General features: G+C 37.7%; 4 protein-coding genes and 2 long non-coding RNA genes across 7 annotated transcripts; 3 read left to right on the forward strand and 3 right to left on the reverse strand.

The window, feature by feature from the left end:
* Positions 1–1,515: 1,515 nt before the first annotated feature.
* LOC125490028 lies at positions 1,516–2,555 on the forward strand. The gene is made up of 2 exons (XR_007267401.1): positions 1,516–1,605; positions 1,949–2,555. It is a non-coding gene; the product is annotated as an uncharacterized LOC125490028 (long non-coding RNA).
* On the reverse strand, positions 2,415–3,310 carry LOC125490029. The gene is made up of 2 exons (XR_007267402.1): positions 2,869–3,310; positions 2,415–2,770 (listed from the first exon to the last, which is right to left on the reverse strand). It is a non-coding gene; the product is annotated as an uncharacterized LOC125490029 (long non-coding RNA).
* A 2,247-nt stretch (positions 3,311–5,557) lies between these two features.
* On the reverse strand, positions 5,558–7,624 carry LOC105380340 (protein AATF). Its single transcript, XM_038105935.2, has 2 exons — positions 6,698–7,624; positions 5,558–6,461 (listed from the first exon to the last, which is right to left on the reverse strand). The coding sequence occupies exons 1-2, from the start codon at positions 7,519–7,521 to the stop codon at positions 5,582–5,584; spliced, it is 1,704 nt and encodes a 567-aa protein (XP_037961863.2). The 5' UTR covers positions 7,522–7,624; the 3' UTR covers positions 5,558–5,581.
* Positions 7,625–7,755: 131 nt separating this feature from the next.
* Positions 7,756–9,481, forward strand: LOC105380341 (speckle-type POZ protein). 2 transcript variants are annotated; one of them, XM_011549870.3, is made up of 2 exons: positions 7,756–7,843; positions 8,105–9,481. In XM_011549870.3, the coding sequence occupies exon 2, from the start codon at positions 8,106–8,108 to the stop codon at positions 8,952–8,954; it is 849 nt and encodes a 282-aa protein (XP_011548172.3). In that variant the 5' UTR covers positions 7,756–7,843; position 8,105; the 3' UTR covers positions 8,955–9,481. The 2 variants fall into 2 exon arrangements, with proteins under 2 accessions (XP_011548172.3, XP_011548171.3); XM_011549869.3 differs by having other exon boundaries at positions 7,758–7,964.
* A 373-nt stretch (positions 9,482–9,854) lies between these two features.
* LOC105380342 (peptide-N(4)-(N-acetyl-beta-glucosaminyl)asparagine amidase) lies at positions 9,855–18,493 on the reverse strand. The gene is made up of 10 exons (XM_048627592.1): positions 18,153–18,493; positions 17,749–17,925; positions 17,294–17,459; positions 14,409–14,587; positions 13,879–14,061; positions 13,369–13,517; positions 12,561–12,734; positions 11,911–12,185; positions 11,515–11,673; positions 9,855–10,713 (listed from the first exon to the last, which is right to left on the reverse strand). The coding sequence occupies exons 1-10, from the start codon at positions 18,363–18,365 to the stop codon at positions 10,544–10,546; spliced, it is 1,845 nt and encodes a 614-aa protein (XP_048483549.1). The 5' UTR covers positions 18,366–18,493; the 3' UTR covers positions 9,855–10,543.
* A 153-nt stretch (positions 18,494–18,646) lies between these two features.
* On the forward strand, positions 18,647–21,394 carry LOC105380369 (Bardet-Biedl syndrome 4 protein). The gene is made up of 9 exons (XM_011549898.3): positions 18,647–18,949; positions 19,104–19,237; positions 19,377–19,489; positions 19,583–19,677; positions 19,899–20,061; positions 20,242–20,518; positions 20,635–20,790; positions 20,892–21,101; positions 21,195–21,394. Exons 1-9 carry the CDS (start codon positions 18,907–18,909, stop codon positions 21,342–21,344), a joined length of 1,341 nt encoding a protein of 446 aa, XP_011548200.3. The 5' UTR covers positions 18,647–18,906; the 3' UTR covers positions 21,345–21,394.
* The last annotated feature ends 113 nt before the right edge of the window (positions 21,395–21,507 follow it).

The raw sequence follows: 21,507 nt of genomic DNA on the forward strand, positions 1-21,507 counted from the left end.
CATACGGTGCCGATACATGGACGCTGACCAAGGAAACTGTGCACCGAATCAGAGTTGCACAGAGAGCTATGGAGCGATCCATGTTAAGAATTTCGCTTACAGACCGTATTCCCAGCGTGGTAAATCACCAAAAGACAAAAGTCTTCGACGTCGGTATGCAGGTCACGGAACTGAAATGGGAGTCGGCAGGAAACTTGGCTCGAAGGCAGGACGGAAGGTGGACAAAGGCGGTGACAGAATGGTGGCATAGAGACGGACGAAGAAATGTCGGTTGGATTATGATTATTAATTAATGAATAAGTAAACCTGCTGATCACTTGGATCTCAATCTCAAAGTGATTTCGCGGTGAACAATATGTTAATAAAGTTTATAATAAAATAATGCTTCGAGAAAAGGTACGGCCATGCCGCTTCTTTGCTCGACTTGGTGAGATATTATGAATTTTTTGTTTTCAATCTAGCTGGCCCGCAGGTACCGCTTCTTACCCTACCCTACCCTACCCTACCCTACCCTACCCTACCCTACCCTACCCTACCCTACCCTTCTTACCTTTTATACCTTCCCTGGACTTCCACAAATGTTTCTAGACCAAAATCGGTTCAACCGTTCTCGAGTTCTGAGGTCCAATTATAAGTTCATTTATTCTTTAAGTCATTCATCTTAGATATAAATTGCCTTAGTCTGGCGGTTAATTCATTCTTATGGAATGTTTAAAGTAACATAAATTATTATAAAACATTATCCTGGTGTGATGGTTAAATCTCCTTGGTGTTTAAATTGTTTTTACTTGTATTTAATTAAAATGTTAATGTCGTTTAAGCCAATTTTACCTGACTGAGATTTCAGATGCCTATGTCTTATGTCCCTTATTTCAGTAAATAGAATATGTACATTCATTTTATATACAGAATAACATAGAAAACTATTTCAATTTAACGTATTTTAATTTTCAAAGCCATAGCTAGAATAATTACAGAGATATGATTTTTTTTCGAAAATTTCAAACTGTAAATCGCTCTGGTGAACATTTTATGTCATGGCGCTTAAACCATTTTGCCTTTCCACCGTCGATATGCACTCTAGCTCTAGCTTTACACAAAACGAACAATTCATTCGTTCCATACCTGTCATCCAATCAGTATTTAGAGAAACGTTTAGAAACAACGATATTCTCTCACATTATGTTTATAAGACCTGCTGGTCTATTTTCTATCTCGGGTGTCATGGACTCGCGATTTCCAACCGTATAAATCTATGATGGGTTTCTGACCATCTTTTGGCATCGGCTATCTCGGTCATGATCACTGAACGAATAGTGGGTATGAGATTTATCGATACACTAGAGGTTGCAAAATTTTTGTGAAAATATTCTGTGATTTGGTTAGCCGACTAAATGAAAACTTCATTTCACTTCAAACTACGACTACTGTATTTATCAAATCTTTAATTTTCCGCATTATTTAGAAAAATGGCGATACTGGAAGCTATTGTCAAATGATTGTCAAAACAAACTACAAGGGACCATCCAAAACAGAGATTGATTTTGGTGTGTGTTTTTTTATAATTACCTGAATCCTGTGTTTTAATTGTTCATTATATCTAAGGTAAGTACATAATTAACGTATTACTATTAAAATTTTAAACTTAGTCATACACAGAACGAAATATGGGAAATTTTTACGAAGTCGTGAAAAATGAACATTTATTGTTCTTAATAAAAGCATTGAGATCAATGATTTCTAGTACGATACGCTAGTAATATAAGTCGATGATTGAGATCTAACACTTGGTACTGGGAACTCAGTTATTAAAAGTAGATTGATCACTGAGCCATTAAATAATCTTCACATTTGTGCAGGTTGTGCTTGTTAGTAATATTTTTGTGGGGCAAATCATGTGCCAAGAAAAAAGATTGAATAGGACATTAATATTGTATTTTATTTCCAGGATGGCGCCTTTAAGAAAAGTCTCAGATCGACAAATGGACATTTTGTTGGAGTTCGTTGAAAGACATAAAGAGCTTGCTGTTGGCCGGTACCCTCCCGGCCCACTAGGCATACAATCAGCACGTTGGCTATGGGACAGTGCAGCATTACAAATACCTATATGAATTATATTCAATTGGGTCTGGAGTTACAAAAACTGGTAAAAAATTCTGACGGGCATTCACATGTAAAGTGACAATGTGCAATCATAACATAAAGGTTAAAGTAGAAAAATTATTTTAATAATGATTATAGTAAGACTGGTAGAAGCAAAATGTGATAGGAAGTTATGTGATTTAAAATCAAAAATAAAAGCCATTAATATAAATTGAGTTTTTTATTACAAAATTATACATATACAGCAAAAATCAGCCTATCAGTCAGGTTATTTTAGTTCCTTGACACTTGAATTCACAGCCTTTGGACAAGGTTGGCCCTCATGCGCCCTGCATCTGCATCAGCAGCACCATAAGCCACGTTACCAATATGCTGCACCCGAATGTTACCAGCAGCAGGCAAGTTGTCGTCACTGGTATATTGTGTGCATTTGCTATATTGTGTAGTACACAGCAGTCATTTACTATTTTCGCAGCTTTGGTGGGCTCATAGTGAAGCACACGGTGTGCCAGCAAACATCTCCAGCGTGTTTTAAGGGCCCCAATGCACCGCTCCACAGTATTTCTGACACGGCAATGTAGATCAGTGTAGTGTTCTTCTGGGGATCCTACAGCTGCATAGAGGATAGGTGTTAACATCCATGGCCGTAGAGCATAACCAGAGTCCCCTGAAACCAATTTTAAAACAACAGTTAGGTACCTATACTTACTGAAAAAAAACAAATACCTACTGAAATAATTTCCTCCTAACTAATTAGGTACTTACTATTTACTAATTATAGAAGACCAAAAATTTGCAAGATTCACAAAACAAACATCAAAGAAATATTATTTTGTTCAAGATCATAAGAACAAGAAGACTTCAGCGTTACAATTAAAAAAAAACGTTATTTTCTACATTCTATGGTGACTCTATGGTTTAAAAGCTACTATTTACTAGTTGCCCAAGACAAGACGGTTGGCCAACCCAAATTAGTACTTATGATTCCAACTATCCGATACAAAATACCAATCTCGGGTTTCGATAAAATATTCGCATACAAAATTTTAACAAGATGGCGGCCGGTGGGTATTGAAGCCCATACCAACTATGACGTCATTATTCGACCCCAACCGAACATACACAATACGAATAGTGTCAAAATTTGCTTTTTGACAGTAAGATCACGGTGAAGAGAGTTATCAACGAGATAGAAAATAACCCCGCTGGTTTCTCATGATTCTGTTAGTTACAGTCTCAATAACGGATTTGCTGACGACGCGTTTAAGGATTATTACCCTTGTTAACTGGATGAGTCCCACGACGAAAATCTAACAGACCATTCATAAATCCAGCATTATGTGTATCATTCACTCATTTCCCTCACACTTCACTCAATATTCTGTCATATTCATTGAAATTTGTTGTCTATGTCTCTGTGATTTCAAACAACCTCAAACAACCAAACTTTTTGGTTTTGAGGTTGCCATGGTTACTATTTCTACAGAGGTTGTTTTTTGACATCCGTCATTGAAAATAATATTATTACGCCATGCCCTTTGAAAAACAATACAACGAACAAGATGGAGTGTCGGTGCAAAAGAAACTTCTCGGGAAATAACATATCAATTTCTAAGTAAGGTCTTATTTTAAAATATTTTGTTAGTAGATTTTTTACTTAATTCAATAGTTCTCATTAAGTCATTAGGTTTAACTTCTTGAATCTACCTCTGTGGTCTAGTGGTAGAAGCTCAGCTTCATCACCCAGGGATCCCGGGTTCGATTTCCAGGTAGGGCCATCAATTTGTGTTTCTATATTGCGGTTCCAAGTTAGGTTAGGACATTAAATTTAAACTTTTATCTCGGTTTGACATTATATAAAACCCAGACAGTATTTCGCTTAATTTTTTATGTCACACAACATCTGGTTCGTATATTGTTTATCAAAGGCTCTGTTCATTTTTCCATCTTGAATCTTGACAGAATGAGTGACAAGTAAACAACCCGTTGCCTGGTTACCGGTCTTAACCAAGTCTTAGCGGAACCCCACAGCAGCAATCAAGTTTATCACCCGATCAAGGGAGTTAACCCCGTGATTTAGCATGGTGGGACACTCACTAACCTTAACGGTCCAAAATGTAACCAAACCGAGGTATTTTTAACCTAACCGAATGGTGTGAAATTAGGCCTAAACCTCGTAATACATATCATAAGCTAGTGTGACCCTCCTGATTTATTCTAAGCGTCAATTCACACGTACCACAACCACACCACGTCGCAGCGACAAAATGTGGCACGTGTGAATTGGATTATTCATTGTCAATACAAAATATACGCCCGACCACACCGCGTGGTTGTGGTGTGGTTGTGGCTGTGGTGTGGTTGTGGTACGTCTGAATTGACCCTAATAGTGGGCGGGAAAGCGGGGCTGTTGGGGGTCACTCTCTAACTGCCAGTCATCGGTAGGTCGAGTTATTGAAACTGGGACTCTAGTACGGGATTTGTTATTTTTAAAACTAAAAAAGTTTACGTTTTCTCATGTCATCTGCATACATTATCTATCAAAAGTTTCATGATAGTTTCCGCAAGAGGCGCCACTTAGTATGCGAGAAAACCTAAACTTTTATAGTATTCGCCAAACTGTCAAACCTGTATACCAGTGTACCTACTAGACCCCCTGGCAGTAAATCGACGAACGAACGAACGAGCATAGAGTCGTGGTTAGCGCTACAGTTGTGTTTATCCGAAGCTTCGGAGCGCTGCACAAATCATGCGCTCTATCTCACTGTATAAGTTCTTTCAACGATTTAACTACATAGTGACCCCTCATATTCTAGGAACATAGGTAAGTATAAGTATATTATTATTACTAAGTATGTGTAGGAGTGCCGCCACACTGTATCACAAATACCATAAGCTGCGGTCCGGTGAACAGATGCAATTTATTTGTTGCTTTACTCTTCTGGGAAAAAATGTGGATAATATGAAGCTGTTTAAAAGACAAGTCTATTTTTGCGTTCATGCGTTTATTCAACGTTTTCCCGAATAATAAAGTTTCAAACTAACTTCACCGGAATTCGAGCGGTTATTATCCGGTCTGTTACCCTAGAAAATTCACCCTGGGGTGGATTCAGGGAAACGTATGTATGTCCGAGAATTAACCGTACCATAGGTATAAAAAAATAAAGCTAATTTATTAGAAATTTCAGATATTAAGATATAACTAAGTAATTAAGTACCTAAATAGTTATTTTACTCAGTTCTAATGGTAGAATGGGGTAATAAGGCAAGCATAATAAATTGAATATGAATATAATAAAAAGTTGGGTAGGTATCTAGGCATAGGCCGCCTCAACTCTAGCAGTGAGCGGAGCGCCTTAGGTCCCGTTGGGGGTGCAGATAAGTCCCAGTTAATAGAACTTTTTTGTTCGTGACAGTTGCTAGTGCCCATTATGTAGTCAAATAAAAACCATAGTAACAATTTAATATTTACAATAATTTATTTTCCATTCTCCAGATTTGCATTGAGCCCCACATTATTGTATTCAAATAATTTGCCAAACAAAGAGCTGTACAACTCATTTGTGGCCTCGTCTGTCCACGATGTACATTTCTCGGGAGCCATATAGTTCACCAATTGATTATGCACTACATATTTGATCTTTCTTCCCTTAGTAGCTTTTGTATCCACTTTTCGTTTCATTTTACTCCTCATTTGCTGCAAGGCGATCCATTGCCGGCTCAGCTGCACAGGATCAGATATATCAGCTGACTTGCACTCAATAAGCTCCCGTAATAACTGGTGGTAGAAGTCATTGTCGTCAAATATCTCAGGTATATATTCATCTGCCTCTCTCCTGTCTCGAGTGACTGGGTTGATGTCACCGTTCTCAACCTTGTCTTCTTGGTCTTTAGGTTGGTGTTTGTAGCCAACAATATTGTATTCTGAGCGCTTCAACTGAGTGCGTCTGATGAGTTTGTTTCTGTCAGACAGGATGTAAGATATCTGTTGCAGGATGGTGTTGGTCGGTGCATTCTTTAAGTTGGCAGCGGTGGCCACCCTGGTCTTCTCATTCCATTTTTGAATAGTAGAATCCCTGAATGTCTTGAATGCTTTATGACATTTTGATATTTCATTTTCATAGTCTTCTAGCTTCCGTTTCTTGGTACTTGATGGGACTTTAGGTTTTGATTTCTTCTCTTCAGCAACTTCATCTTCCTCCGTGTCGCTTGGGATTTCTTCATCTTCTGTATCACTGGGTATTTCTTCATCACTTTCAGTGGATTTAGCCGTTTCCTGTTTCTGCAATTTGGTATCTGGACCAATGTTTTTTGTTTCAGGGAAACTTTTTAGTAGCATGCTCTGCAGAGTTAGCATCCTGAAATTATAGAAAAGTATATTTTAATTAAGTTATAGTGTGCAATATTTGTTGCTTAATCTTTCAGGGGACAAGTGATGAATGCTTAGCTGCTAGCTAACATCATCATCAGCAACTTATAATATTCATAATCATAATAATATGCATAATTGTGTAGGCCTCTCTCAAAAATAGTTACAAGCAACTCTCATTTTTAGTTAGAAAAACCTTTGACGTCAAACTATTAAGTAACTCACTTGTCAAGAGCAGATGAAACATTAGCTTTAGTGACATAAGCTTCGTCTGCAAATTGCTGGTTCTTCATTAACTCGGTGTATGTGTCGGGCATCGGCATCTGGTTGGCGGTGTTGATGCAGCGCTGCAGGTGGATCCTCATCTCCAGTAGACCCTCCCACAGCAGCAGCTGGTTCCGGACACAAGCACCCTTTTTTGCTTCTTCCGAAACATTTTGCTTTTTGAAATGCTCTATTGGCTCCTCCATTGGCTCTTCCATTTGACTGATGTCGTAACCTTCATTGTCGTCATCATCATCATCTTCTTCTTCGTCTCCAGAACCTTCTTCGTCGCTAGATTTCTGCATTTGCTTGCGAATATTTGTTATACTGTAATCATCACTTTCACCATCCTCATCTTCATCAGATTCATCAGTAATTTCTTGGTTCTCAGATGATTGGTCCTCGCCAGAGCTCTCTTGAGAGTTTTCAGTAGATTGTAGGCCATTATTACCTTTTACAGGTGACTGTGTGGAGGTCACTTGGTCACCTTCGTCTGAATCCTCAATGGAACTTTCCGAGTCTTCTTTCTCGAGGTCTTTTCGGGACACCACTTTACCCTCATATTTTTTACTAATTTCACTCAACAAGTTTACGTTTCGCTTGTGAAAATCACTAATAACATTGTCGTCATCGCTCTCCGAAGACGAGAAATCTGCACGTGATAAAGTTTTTGGTTTGGTTCCGAAAACATGGTCGTCTTCGATGTCAGCCCTTGGTTTAACTGTGAGAGCATCGGCTATTTTATCCGAAAGACTTTTAGTGGACTTTTTTTGCTTGAACTTCATGTTTCTTGCTTAAATTTCCAGTTAAAATACAAAACAAACTAAAATAACCTCAATTTGCACACCACCACCCACCCATATGCACATTTGTCACTGTCAATTTGACACATGTCAAATTGACAATAAACATTGACTGACACTGACACAGCCAGTATTACAGATAGTAAGACGGGCAGTGGAATAAAACACAAGATCTCATCTGTGAAGTAAAAGCACCTAATATTAAAAAAATATAAAATCAAAATCAATCAAAATACAACAAACACAGAGACAACAAAGAAATTTAAGAAATCAAAGAGAAATTTGTAAATAGGAACTTTTATGGGTATGAAATAATACTTAAATAGTTAACATAAAACATATTAATAAATGAATCTTTGTCTTCTTTTACCTATAACCAACGTAAACGCAATACTTACCAACAAACTTAGAAATAAAACGCAGAGGTAAGTAGCAAACATTTTGTCCTATTGTATTAATTATAATAGGTACCTAACTTATTTATTTGTACTACAACTAGCTACTAGTTAATCCTCTCCCTCACAGTAAAAATGTATGTAGTTACAGTCGAACATTCACATTTCAGCATGGAAGTCAAAGATTTGGTCCAGTGCGGCAACTTACTTCAACTGAAACTCGGCATAACAAACTACAACACACCATTCGCTACAAGAACGAGCCAGGAATATGTGATCAGCGGCTCTGCAGTACTCCAGGTGAAGGCAATAGCCGCCCAGGTCAACAACGGCCACACTAATGTCTACAACAACCTCATCTTCATCAAATTCATGAAGTACCGTCCTGCCGATGATCTCACATACACTATCAAATTTTCAAGCGCAGAACTAGGCATTACTAATAAGACATTTGTCAGTGACGACGGCACTTGGCATTTGATACATGAAAACAAGAGGCAGCAATACAGCTTTGATATTAAAGTGACCATGGACGTTGTACCACGGGCCGGCTCATTCTCGTCTCTTCATGAAGACACAGAGCTGACTGATTTTGAGTTAAGAGGCGAAGATGGTTCTGTGCACATTCACCGGGCAGTGTTAGCTGCATCAAGCCCGGTGCTGCGGCGCATGCTCGGTGGCACATGGAGAGAGACCACCGAGGGCCATGTTGAGGTGCCAGGGACCTCCCGGACCACTCTGCAACACCTCAAGGACTATGTATACCTGTACAAACTGCCAGACAGTACGGGACTTGAGCAGCTCTTACTTTTAGGTTCGTACTACATGATGCCAGATTTGGAACAGAAATGCGTTGACAAATTGGTGAGCTCTCTAACAGCTGAGAATGCGTGTGAACTGTTGGAATTTGCAGCAAAACACAAGGTGACTCGGCTGCTCCTGGCTATTCTGGAGTGCATTCAGGGGGGAACAGTTAAGGTACAGGAAATGCGAGATTACTTTCTGCAGGGGGGTGAGTGAGTGAGTGTGTATTATATGAACACTATTGAATAGTGAGCATATTTGTGTTTTATAATCTCATATTACTTAACAAAGGCATGTCCTTTCATGTTATTGTGGTTAATCTTTTTTACAATATACAATACTTTGATGTTGTACAACTTGTACATATAAAATTGATATAATCACGGAATTGACTAGGCTTACTGTAACCCTACTTACCCTAGTCGATTGAATTTAATGTATAAGGACCTGTTAATTTTATATATGATGAAGTCTGAAAATGTATTTTGAATTGGTAGGTATACTTACCATATCTTGTGAATCTCTGAATTGTACCTAATTATAGATAGGTACTTACAAAACAATTTAGCAGTTTAATCAATCAGTGAAACACACCTTATTTTTTAATCACCGCAGGGGACCTTATGAACTTATGGGGTAGAGTAAAAAGGCCTGTCTGATTTCACTTGAAAAATTATTTCAGATTCTTATTTGATTCCAATACAATTTTATTGAATTTATGCCAATAAAATATTTTATACCAGCACTTGACTTTCCCTGTAACCTATTTGTTATGCAAATTCTCATCAGAAATCAGTGTGCATAGTAGAATGTGTAGTATCTATGAACTTACTTATTTGACTTAGTATCCTATGTCCCCTGGATGGGGCAGAGGGCGTCCACAGTGACTCTCCATCGCAACCTGTCTTGAGCTTCGCGTTTGATTTCACTCCCAAGACTTCCCGATCTTTTTCGCGTCGTCCACTACCGTGCGACGCCAGGTCTGCTTGGGACGGACACGCTTTCTCTTTCCTTGCGGATTCCAATCCATGGCCTGTTTGGGTATATGGTCAGAATTTCTATGAACTTAGTAGGTACATATTATTCATTTTATGAAACTCCAAATAACCAACTCAATTGACTTATAGTAGGTATTTTATTTCAGACGATATTCACGTCATCACATTTTGCAATAAATAGCTTCTTAAATATTACATAAATTACAGAAGGAACATACATTTGATTGAATCTACACTTTATCTAAGCAGATATTAATAAGTAATAAAATATTGTCAAAAAAAAAGGAAAATCAACTAGGTACATTTATTACATTTTACAAAAACATTGCCTTTTCTTCTGTGTATTGTGCTGATTGCATAGATTTAGTCAAAATTTTCATGATAGGAATAAAAGGAAAATATAAATATTTAGATTAGTATGTACCTACTTGGAATGTTCACCATCGTGCATCGGTCTCATTATAAATTAGCGCCATAATACATGGTAAGTAAATCATAATTCGTTTTAAAATGACAAAATGGCTAATGAGGTACCAAATAATTATTTTATATTATGGGAGCATAACAGAGCCGTCGAAATTTCTTCGACATTTCTTCTCCACCACGATCAATCTGGTAAAGTTTACCATCAACTACATACATAATCAAAACCTTACAAATTGCACATCAGCCCAGCTGCCGCTACACGGGTAAGTTATCGTAGATAAACGTCAGTATATCTCGATTAGCCATAAAATTAAATACGGTGCATTAAACAAGTCGATAACGAACCCGTGTAGCGGCCGCAGTATCCTCAACCCTATCTACCTAATCCTTGGTCTCCTCGATCACGGCCTGTATCTCCATGGCGGCGGCGTCATCGGTTAGCGCCTGCCGGAACAGCTGCGAGTGTTGCCAGCCCACGTCGCCGCGCCCGCCCGACAGCGTGGCCGTCAGTGTTGCCAGCCGGCAGGACGTGGTGAATGTTGTGGGGGTGGCTGGAATTTGTGAATGATTGTTAGTTATAGGTGGTAGGTAGTGGGATGTTAGTTTCAGCCAAAAAATAATACAAATTTTAATAATACAGGCAAATCATTTGTAAAAAATCCTTAAGGTGTCCATTACTGGTGCCGTTACGTTACTTCATAGTAAAAAGTCACATGACCAACAAAGTTTCAATGAATTATTTTTCGTTAATTTTCAAAATTTTGTTCAATAATGACCCCCTGAGTCACCCCCTTTTGGCTTAGTCTACTCTTTTTGCCTGTATTATTAAAATTTCATAAAGGTCTTCGCACATTATAACAACTCACCGGCGACTCCACTCTATGCTAGACATTGATATTTAAGCCCTGTTTCATATCTTCAAGGTTTAATTTCAAAAAATGACATTTAGTGTACGATGCGTAGGCGTTGTACACTACTTTATAATCATTTTTGAAATTGTTATAATGTGCGAAGACCTTACTTAAACAGTCGAGCGTCCCGCTAGAACGATACGTCACTTAGGCCCGGGTCTCCTATTTACTCCGTAGGTCGCGTCAAATGTCACCGCCGTAGGCCGCGTCGCGATGCTCATACATCTACGCGCCAAACGTCGGCGTGTGAGGGAGACCGCATCAGTACATTTCTATAGTGAGCATCGTGACGCGGCCTACGGCGTGACGCTGGACGCGACCTACGGCGTAAATAGGAGACCAAGGCCTAAGGTAATGGCGCTGGCGGAACAATCGACTGTTGATGAACCGTCCAGAATCTGTCAATTTAGTAACTAAGATTAAAAAACTGTCTTTACATACCTGTAATCTCAACGGGAACCGCATCTTCATCACCACATCGAAGCGTCCAGCTCACGGCTCCAGTCTCGTAGAGCTTCGTACTGGCCGAGACCGTCAGTGAACGGATCACGCCAGTTGAAGTGGAGATCCGCCACGAAACGGACCCTGATGGTGCACCTTCTGGAATGAAATTAAAAAAAAACTTTGGAAAATCTAACTAAATAACACAGCAAATATGGAGGAACTTCCCTGTGACAGACTAAACAATGGAACATAAAAAACGAAACAAAATTATATTCTGTATTAGCCGGGATAAAGATAAAAAGTTGGTTGGGAAACTCATGGATCCCACGATATTTTGATTAAAAAGAAAAACGGTGAATGGTGGAAAACCAATAATAAAAAACCACGACTAACCTTCTCTAGCCAAATACACCATTTTCCAATCCTTCTCTTCCTTCCTAAACATTTTTTCACAATTAAACACTCCGTTCTGCCAACCGCTGATATCCTTGACCCTGACTCTGTCCATATCCACTTCATACTTGTCTTGAGCGGCGAAGTATCTGATGCTGTACTGGGCTGGCTGTTGCAGCTCGAAGACATGGCTTTTGTCGCCAATCTCGGCTCTTTGCTGCCGCCATTGCACGGATCCGGATATGCGACCTTCGCTCTCGTAGTCTGATGGCTGTCTGGAAAAGATTGAATTTGAAATTTAGGGTTACGCCATTTTTATTGGTCGATTTTAGCAGGTTTGTTTAATAGGCCCGTTAACTTTAGGTTTTTAACTGACAGGCGACTAAATAATACGTTTTGCGTTTGGTGAAATTCCACCGTCTATTGTGATCATTGTGGCCTTTGTAAGCGTAGTATAATCTGTCTATTTTGTGTACGATAACGTGTTTATTATAATATAATTTTTATCTTGGACTTAGAAGAATCATCATCTCAATGAGCCTTCCTGGTTCAGCCACTACCTATCTAGTTATAATCCTATCTAAAGTCGTCGGTCTCCCAACGTTTTTCAGTTCTTCTACACACATAGCTTATTATAAACTGATTATTACCTCTCCACCATAAGTTCCACCAGCTCTTTCACAGCCCGTTTGGCGAGGTACTTCCTCCTAGCGGGGGACAGCTGCTGCTGTCGCTCTTCTCTCAACTTGAAGATCGCGGCCATAAGTTGCTGTTCCGTGCAACGGTTCCGCCGGCGTAATACTTCCTTGTGGTTGGTTGTGTATCTGAAAGAATAATTTAATAGTCGAAGGAATAGTAATAATCTTTACACAAAAACTTTTGCAAATATAACGTAACTATATACTTCTCGTAGATTTTGAGCAATCTTGGAGTGTCTTTTTATTTGAATTAATTTAAAAACTAAGTTATAAAATTAAACATAATGAATGAAATACTTACAAGCAAAAATATATGATTTCGTAAATAAACCATGTATTTTGGCCGTAGTTTATTTGTTTAATAAGATTTTTATTAAAAAGACACACAAAGTTTGTTTACCTTTTTCGCCAAATAAGAATGAATACAGTATACATGTCGCAGGCATCTGGTTTAATCTCCTGTTTGATTGAACCGCTAGCCCGTTCATTGGATTCAATCAAACAGGAGATTCAACCAGATGCCTACGACATACATATCGTAACTCAGATGAGAATGAATGATTCATGATACTTAAATCAACAGAATTTTAGAATGGATGAACTTAGTTTGATAACACCACAGATCAAAGATTTTTAGAATTTAGGTATTTCACGAAATCTATGTCGTAAAGCAAAATATGTCCTTAACGACCCTCTGCGTAACCCCTTTTCAGCTTACTACATATATCACTTTATCAACACCCTGTAAAATCCATCCTACCTCCAAGTAACATCCTGTAGGTCATCACAGCTGAATGCGAGGACATAGGACAGTTTCTTCTTCCAGCCGTGCTCATAAATTAAAGGTGCGTTCACTTTGGCTTCACACGGGTCTACGTGGATCCACTTGTCGGAGTCAAAGTCGAATACCTGCAATTAGATTCTCATTACGTTTAGGTATAATACGGATTTATTTTATCGTGTAATAGCACGGTAAAGTTTTATCAAGAGAAGCTTTCAGGATTGTCAACTTTATAACCTCATAGGTTTTATGATTAACTGTGAATCATATGAATCGCTGTTTCTATAATAGTAGGTGGCTAGTAAGTACCTAATAAATAGTTGTTAGTGATCCGACAATTTCAAAATATGTAAAAATAAATAAATAATATAAAGTTAGGAAATTCAGGCGACACAGCTCTTAAAATCTGCAAATTGGAGACCACGACCTTAGCAGCGTGGGACGCCCTCGGGCCTGATCAATAACCATAGTGTACTGTAGTGGTCCCACCTCGGCCCACACGTGGTCTGTGACGTCATACACGCGGCGGGCCTCGTAGCCGAGCGAGCGGCACAGCAGCAGGAAGCAGCTGGCCCACTCGCCGCAGCGGCCGCGGCGGGTCTTCAGCAGTGCTCGTAAGGAGTTGTGACGCGGGAATTTGGTTTCTGTGCCGCAGGATGGGCATTTGTAGACCTGGATGAAAAGAAAGGGTATCGATAAATTCATCAATTCTATCCCGACTAACACAGTATTCAACTGTTCATAGGAATCATAGGTTAGTTGGTGACTCTGTACTACTTCGCAAATGATATTTAGTACTTTTTACACTTTCCCAAAGACCTCCAAAAGTCGGCGAACTTACATTACATAGCTTCGCATAGATTATTTTGTGATTTTGTTTGTGACTATGTAGCTCCGAGATGAATTATTTTGATGGACAGGTGGTTTTATCAAAATCGGTTCATCCATTCAAAAGTTAGGCGCTCTTTTGCAATCAGTGCCGTAACCCCCCACAGTTTTGTATCTTATGTCCGTCTCACCTCAACCCTGCAAAGCTCTTTAGGTGTCTTCATGAGGAGATCCCCGGCGTGCTCGGGGACGCCCCCGCAGCCCTCGCACGCCGGCCGGTCCACCCAGCTGAAGAACGAGCCCTTGAACCATGCAACCAGCTCCAGTAGCAGTGCCATCTCGAATGTCATGTCTTTGCTGGTTACTGCACCTGAGGATTATTATTATATAAGTGTCTTTTAGTTCATTGGATGAAAGGTTATGTCATGTAATGGGATGGTTATAGGACTGCTTCACCTGCTATATATTAGTACAGTCAGCTTCAGTTCTAGCTATTCCCTTTTGTATGTTGTCGAACTAACAAACCACAATTTTACTTTTACTTTGCTAGATAAGGCAGCACAGTTGAGCTATTCTCACAATGGTATCGATTCTGAAGGGCACATTCTAATTTTAACGCTGTCAAAAAACGCTTACATTCTCTCTAAATTTATTTGGCATTCTGAAGGCACCGTTTATCTCCAAAATTAGAGACGTCACTTTAAATTTTGAATCTGACAGCGTTAAAACTATTCAACTTAGGTTAGATGGTCGAATTGGTATTCTGAAGGTGCCATTTTTAGCGCTGTCAACGTAAAATTAGCAACTTTCTTCCTAAATTTAAAAGGGGTCTAAACAGGTGCCTGTTAAAATTATACTAAAAATTCTAAAAGTAAAATCGTGAAATATATGGGAAATTGATGTTGTAGGTGCATAAATATGGATTTAACTTAGAGCTGATGTGTTGTTTAAGCATGTAAAGCTAATTGCAACGACGCTAACTTATTATTTTTTGCGAAACTACGATGTGAAAGTGACTCTGTTTTGTCATATTATTATTTCTGATCTTTGGACTGAATGACTGAAAAACGCGTTACTGACAAGATAGGCATGAACCGGGTTGCTTAAAACAACTTAAGTTATAGTTCTAGGTCTAAAAATTAATCAACACACCTACCGATCTACTTCAGGATTACACTAGCCCTAACACCTCAGCTTTCCTCTTCCAAACGGACCGGCTCTACATACATGAGGAACGCCTTAACCTTAACTCACCTACCTGTGTACCTATCTAACTCTACTTACCCCTTTCAACTTGTAAGAATATTTTACTCAAAGTGGTCTCTACATAGCTCAAATATTTAACTACTTACCTGTTTTGTTACAGGAAAAAACAAATTATACCTACCTAGGTTACCTTTTATCTGAAAAATATGCCTGACTTTAAGAAACTATATAGGTACTTACTACTATACTATTACTTTTTATGAAAGAAGAAATACACTTTATGGACTTAAAACTTTATTTGGGTGAATAACACACACAACACACACTAGTTAAGTAATTTTTCTGACACCAATACTTATACACAAATGCTTGATTTCATTTCTGTATCTTATTTCCATTATCCTTCTAGTTAGTAGGTAGGTAACTAGGTGGTCGGATGGTCGTTTTAGTATTGTTGTCCAGGAGAGGAATGAATATCTTGTATCCAGCGTTTCATGTTTAGTTTATGGGTGTGGTTGATTTTTCATTTTCTTTGTTGTTGTCACTGAAAAATAAAGTAAGTATAGGTAAGTTGTATGGATAGTTGACAGAATAAGCTTATCCTTATCACAAACAAAAAACTACAAAAAACTTTAAATAATAGAAACGAAAACACTAGAATACAAACATAAGTAACCAGATAGTTAATAACCAGATGCCCAACTAATAAAAATATTTCCTAAGATTGTACGTAGGTAACTTCCTAAAATAAATCGTAAATTGCACACAAGCACCTTATCGATTTTACAATTGCATATTGCGAACACAAACATAATAATTTATAATAGATGTTTGTTTTGTATTGTAAAGACTTAACAAAAATACTTTTAAAAAATAGCGGCAAACTTTTCGGCGGAAAATTCAATATGGCGGTTATGGCGCCGCGCCGACGGCGGCGCGCCTCTCTTGCAGCCCAGCGCGCATGCGCCAATGCGCCATAGAGATGTACCTAGTGCAATGTTACTTGCTTCCGAACTATGCTTGAATGAAAAAATAATCGATGCTGGATCGATTCCTGGGTAGGTACTTTTATTATAATCATATGCGTTTTTGGTAAATATAAATACATACACATCGGAAATACTTAAGTAAGTACCTACTGATAAGGTATTTGTGCTTTTGTAAGTATTCGATACTTTTCATATTCTTATATGAATATCATCCCTTACATAGTCATCTACTTAAATTTATAACGTATCATCATCATCAACTATTAAACATTTAAGTAAGTAAGTACTTACATTAAATATTGTGGATAACACATAGATGTAGAACTTATTACCTACATACTTTACTGAATAACTATTGTTTAAAATATTTTAGTGCAATAATCGATTATATTCGATTATTCTCACTATTTTATCAACTTACCCCATCTCTACTAAATTATATTTTTTTAAATCACTCGGAAATGTCCATAGAACATCATAGAAGCATTTTCTAGTCAGAGTTGCCAGTTGCAATAATGAATTATGAATATGTTACATAAATAATTAAAATTATCACGAAAACCAATATAAATGCAGAGTATTTAATTCTTTTAATTATTTTCAACTACTATTTAGGATAATTAAATTTATTTGAAGTACTTTAAGGTTAAAAAAGTTAATCGATATTTTCGATTGTAAAATCCTTAAGTACATGGCCACACTCATTTTAAAGACGTCAAATGAGCCTTCTAAATTTAGTTGGCCGTTAAAATCGTTGCCTTCAGAATAGCAAAAATTAGCGCTGTCAGTTAAATTTAGAGATTTTAGCTCATTTTAAAATTAGGAAGTGCGCCCTTCAGAATCGATACCAATGTGTTTGTATACTTAAGTCAAGTACAAACCACTTTTAATTTTCCTCTGGTGTTCCCTCATCCGCTCCATGGCCTGTATCTGCAGCGTCTCCAGGGGGATGTGACTCCGGGCCAGTTGCTGAAGCTCCTCATCTTCATACATCAGCACTCCATTGAAGTTCAACTCTACTCTGCACAGGAACTCGTTCGAGGTTATCTGTGGAGTAAAATAGAGTGTGTTTGTTACTTATGTGTATTTGTAGTTATTGGTTAACTTAACTAATGTCTAATTGCCTGTTTGTATTGAATCAGCTCTAAAATGGCTGGACAAATATATTATAAAGTAGACCATATAAAAAACCAAATTAGAGTGCTATATGATCCTTATAACCTCTTGGTCCCGTTGGAAAACAGCTTATAGAAAAGGCAAGAAAAAAAGACAGTTCATGTATTTTATAAAAATCAATACTTACTAAAAATTATAATTATGGATATGAGTAATTTACCAGGAAGTGAGATGGTTCAAGTTTCCTCTTCTTCTTTGGAGCCGGCGTCTGGGTTGCACTGTCAGCTTCTGCCACCATGGTCACCACTCCACTGTAGTGGAGCTTCTTCTCTATAGCCTCAACAGCTTGTTCCAGCTTTGCCACTGTTGTATTTTCATACACTATGCTGGATCCTTTCTGAAATTTTAAAATTGTTTTAATATGTTCTAGTTTGGGGTTCCTAGGTATAGAAAAGTGTAAATAAAACTAAAAAGATTACTGAAGTCTAAAAATATTAATTAAGTCTAAGAATTTTACCACCTTATCAATTGTACTCTAACTAAAAAAAAACATATTGAGATTGATTTTATACTTTTTATTTTTAATATTCTTCAGAAATTATTTCAAGAAGTTATTTTACTTACAATTTTGAAACCAATGTAAGAGAGGTATTCAGTAAAGGCCTGGGTTTTTAGTGCATCCTCAAGCAGCTCTGGCTCCACTGTTCTGGAGTCCAGATCTTCAGGGTCTTCCAATATATCCAGAATTATGTCTCTGAGTGTTAGCAGAGTTTCGGTAAACAGTTTGAAATCACCGATGTTTTGTTCAACAACAGCAAGTCTTGCCGTGTCTTCCATTATGAATTTGTTACTCCAAAATCTAAATAAACTCACAGTGTGGGACACTAGATATTATTTTTTATGAGAATAAAATTAAATCGAAAAACTACCGATACCTTAGGCCGATACCGAAAATATGATTTGTCATTAATTTGACAACATAACTGTCAGTTTTATCACAACAACATACGTTTAAAAGTTATTTAATCAAACGGTCTAACCAGTTTTAATGATTTAATGTAGAACAATAAAAAAAACTATTGGTAACTTTAATGATTTGTTATATTTAATATAATATAAAGAGTATCTATGAGTTAAATAAATAAACAATTTAAAATAAAAAAATTGCAAGAAATTACACTTCCGTTAACAAAACCAGTTTTTGATCTCACTTCACTGAAAATGTGGAAATGGGAAAAGTGGGGATACCAGGATTATAGTTTAAAATCCCCCAACTAAAGAGAGTTGTAATTGTATGTAGGATATTATTGTTACCATGATTATGAAGGTAACCATGGTAACCACGTCCAAGAATTTAGTAAACAAATAAACAGTAAAAATGAGAAAACATTCTATATTTTCCGATAAATTTTCTGAAAATGGTATGTGTAAAGTTATCTTCGTTTTTGATTATTATAAGTACTTATTTAAATTTAACCTGAAATAACATAATGCAGATTTTGACATTCTTCCATCCCCTTTTTATAATCAGAGCTAGCTTTGAGTTAATTTAATACAATATGCTTAATCATGCAGAATTTGTTCGTGGTTCCCACAACTGGCTCCTTCACGCTCGATATGTTCGCGGGGAACATGCTGTTTGCTTGGAGTTGGCCGATGATTTGCAGAAACAAACTGAAAATACGCATCGATTTGCTCATTACATAAAGGTAACAATGTATTACATAAAGGTAGAATTACTTATGTAATTTTTCTAATAAATGATTCATCCATAAATCTATTTGCAATACCTGTAATAAATTATTAGTAATTTTAAATTAGGTATACGATTTTGTTTGCTAATTACAGGGCTCAGTTTTAGCTGACGCAGGGCGCTTGCAAGAAGCATTGGAAAAATTTCATAGCTGCTTACGACTTCAGCCCCAAGAACCCGAGCCCTTAAAACAAGTAGCCAAATGTCTGTAAGTTTAATATTTTTTTGATAAATAAAAAATTTAGGCAAAATGGTAAAATATCTTATAACCATGATAGTTAATACCTTTTAACTATTTTAGTTATCGGCAGGGACGATTCCAACTATCTCTAGAAGCGTACTTGGAAGCAGAAAAACTTACCAAACACCCAGACCCAGACATTTATTGCGCCCTTTGTGAGTGTTTCTTTTAATTTCTGTATTTTTATTCGTGAACTTTCTGAAGGCAGGCCAATGTTACCTGCTACCTATATTAAACAACATACTTAATTACTTATTATGAAATTTCAAAATATGCAGCAGTAGAAGTTGTTAAATAGGTCTTTAGCCAGCAGATCTATTTGTGCTAAAGCATAGAGTAATATTTTTAGGAGTAGTTATTTTTTCTGTTCCTTTAGCGGAGTGCGCTTATAATCTTGGTGAGATTCAACGAGGAGTTGATTGGGCGAGATCAGCGGTGCAGGCTGGAGGCGGGGAGCGCGCGGGGGCACTTCTTGCGCGCCTCTTGATAAAAAACGATGATGTCCCTGGAGCCCTCGCCGCGTATGATCAGTCTCTTGCGTAAGTTTTTTGGGTTTTTTACTCCACACTTTTGTAAGTATCGTAACTATTTAACTATACCTAGCTCAAATAACAGGTATTGAATTTACGCCATGTATTTTACCTGCAATAACCGGTGTAAAATAGATTTGTATAATATTTTATGCTTTGCAATCTCTCATAGCACTAAATCATATTCAGGTCATATGCATGTGGAGCAGACACGTTAGCTGCAGCTGGCGCTCTCAGACTTCGTGCTGGTGATCCTAAACGGGCGTTTCAATTACTCGGTGCAGCACTAGCCCAACAACCCACACAGCATGCAGCTGCGTTAGCCCTAGCGGCTATGATGCTGCAGCACAAAGACGTCGATGCAGCACTGTCAAGGCTGAGATCTGCATTAGCTGCGCATCCCACGTGTGTTGCTGCGCACACTGACTTAGGGTTGGCGTTACTAGCTAAACGAAAATTTGTTGCTGTAAGTGAGTGTAAAAATGAATTAATTGAGATCGATGAATTAAATATTTAAATGGGTATTTATAGTTGGTATTCACTTGTTTCATTGAAATCATATTTACTTATATTTTTTTACAGGCCCTGACATGTCTACAAAGAGCAGCGTGGGCTGCACCACTCAGCGCAAAAGTAGCACACGATCTTGGTTTAGCTTTGCTTATATGCAAGCGTCCAACTTCGGCATTCTGCAGACTTGCAGCTGCGGCAGCTTTACAGCCATCTCAGCCATATACGGTATTTAATATATTTATATTAGTTAGGTACCTACTTATCAGAAATTAAAGATGTTCAATGTGACTTATAAATTCTGATCCGATATCTTAATTGAATTTTAGGTCCTATTAATCGGAATAGCATTGGAACGTTTGGGTGACAGTAGAGCTGATGCAGCATTTGCCCGTGCTGCAGTATTAGCTCCAGATGATTCTCTCATAAGGCTCAACTTTGCTGGACGACACGCTAGAGCTGGCCGGCTGATAGAAGCTGTCGATGAAATTTCTTTTACGGCTCGGTTGCTCGAACGTGATGAAAAACCAGACCCTCAGGTACCTATACCTTTTGTTCTTTATTGTTGCTAACTACTTGGCTTTTTATATGGAAAATATGTTTTGATATTTTAATAATGTTATTTTTTACAGATTGCCAGTGCCTTGACTTCATTATTTGAACTTATTCAAGATGCTGGGATTGATATACCAGAATTGCCTGAATCAACAACTAAACCTAAAGTACCGGCACTTACGAATACGGAACCTAATGAAGAGAGTATTGGCGCTGATGAAGTATAGTAATGTTACTTTACGTGATTCGATACCGAATAAATAGTTACTTACCTACGTGTTTTTAAATTTCTATTATTTTCAAGCCCCTATTGAAAAATTCATAATTTACCCTGATTTTGAGTAACTTTTTCTAGTTGGCAATGAATGTTAAAGAAATGTCAATTACTGT

This window comes from Plutella xylostella, chromosome 19 (genome assembly GCF_932276165.1).
Source record: "Plutella xylostella chromosome 19, ilPluXylo3.1, whole genome shotgun sequence".
NCBI lineage: Eukaryota > Metazoa > Arthropoda > Insecta > Lepidoptera > Plutellidae > Plutella > Plutella xylostella.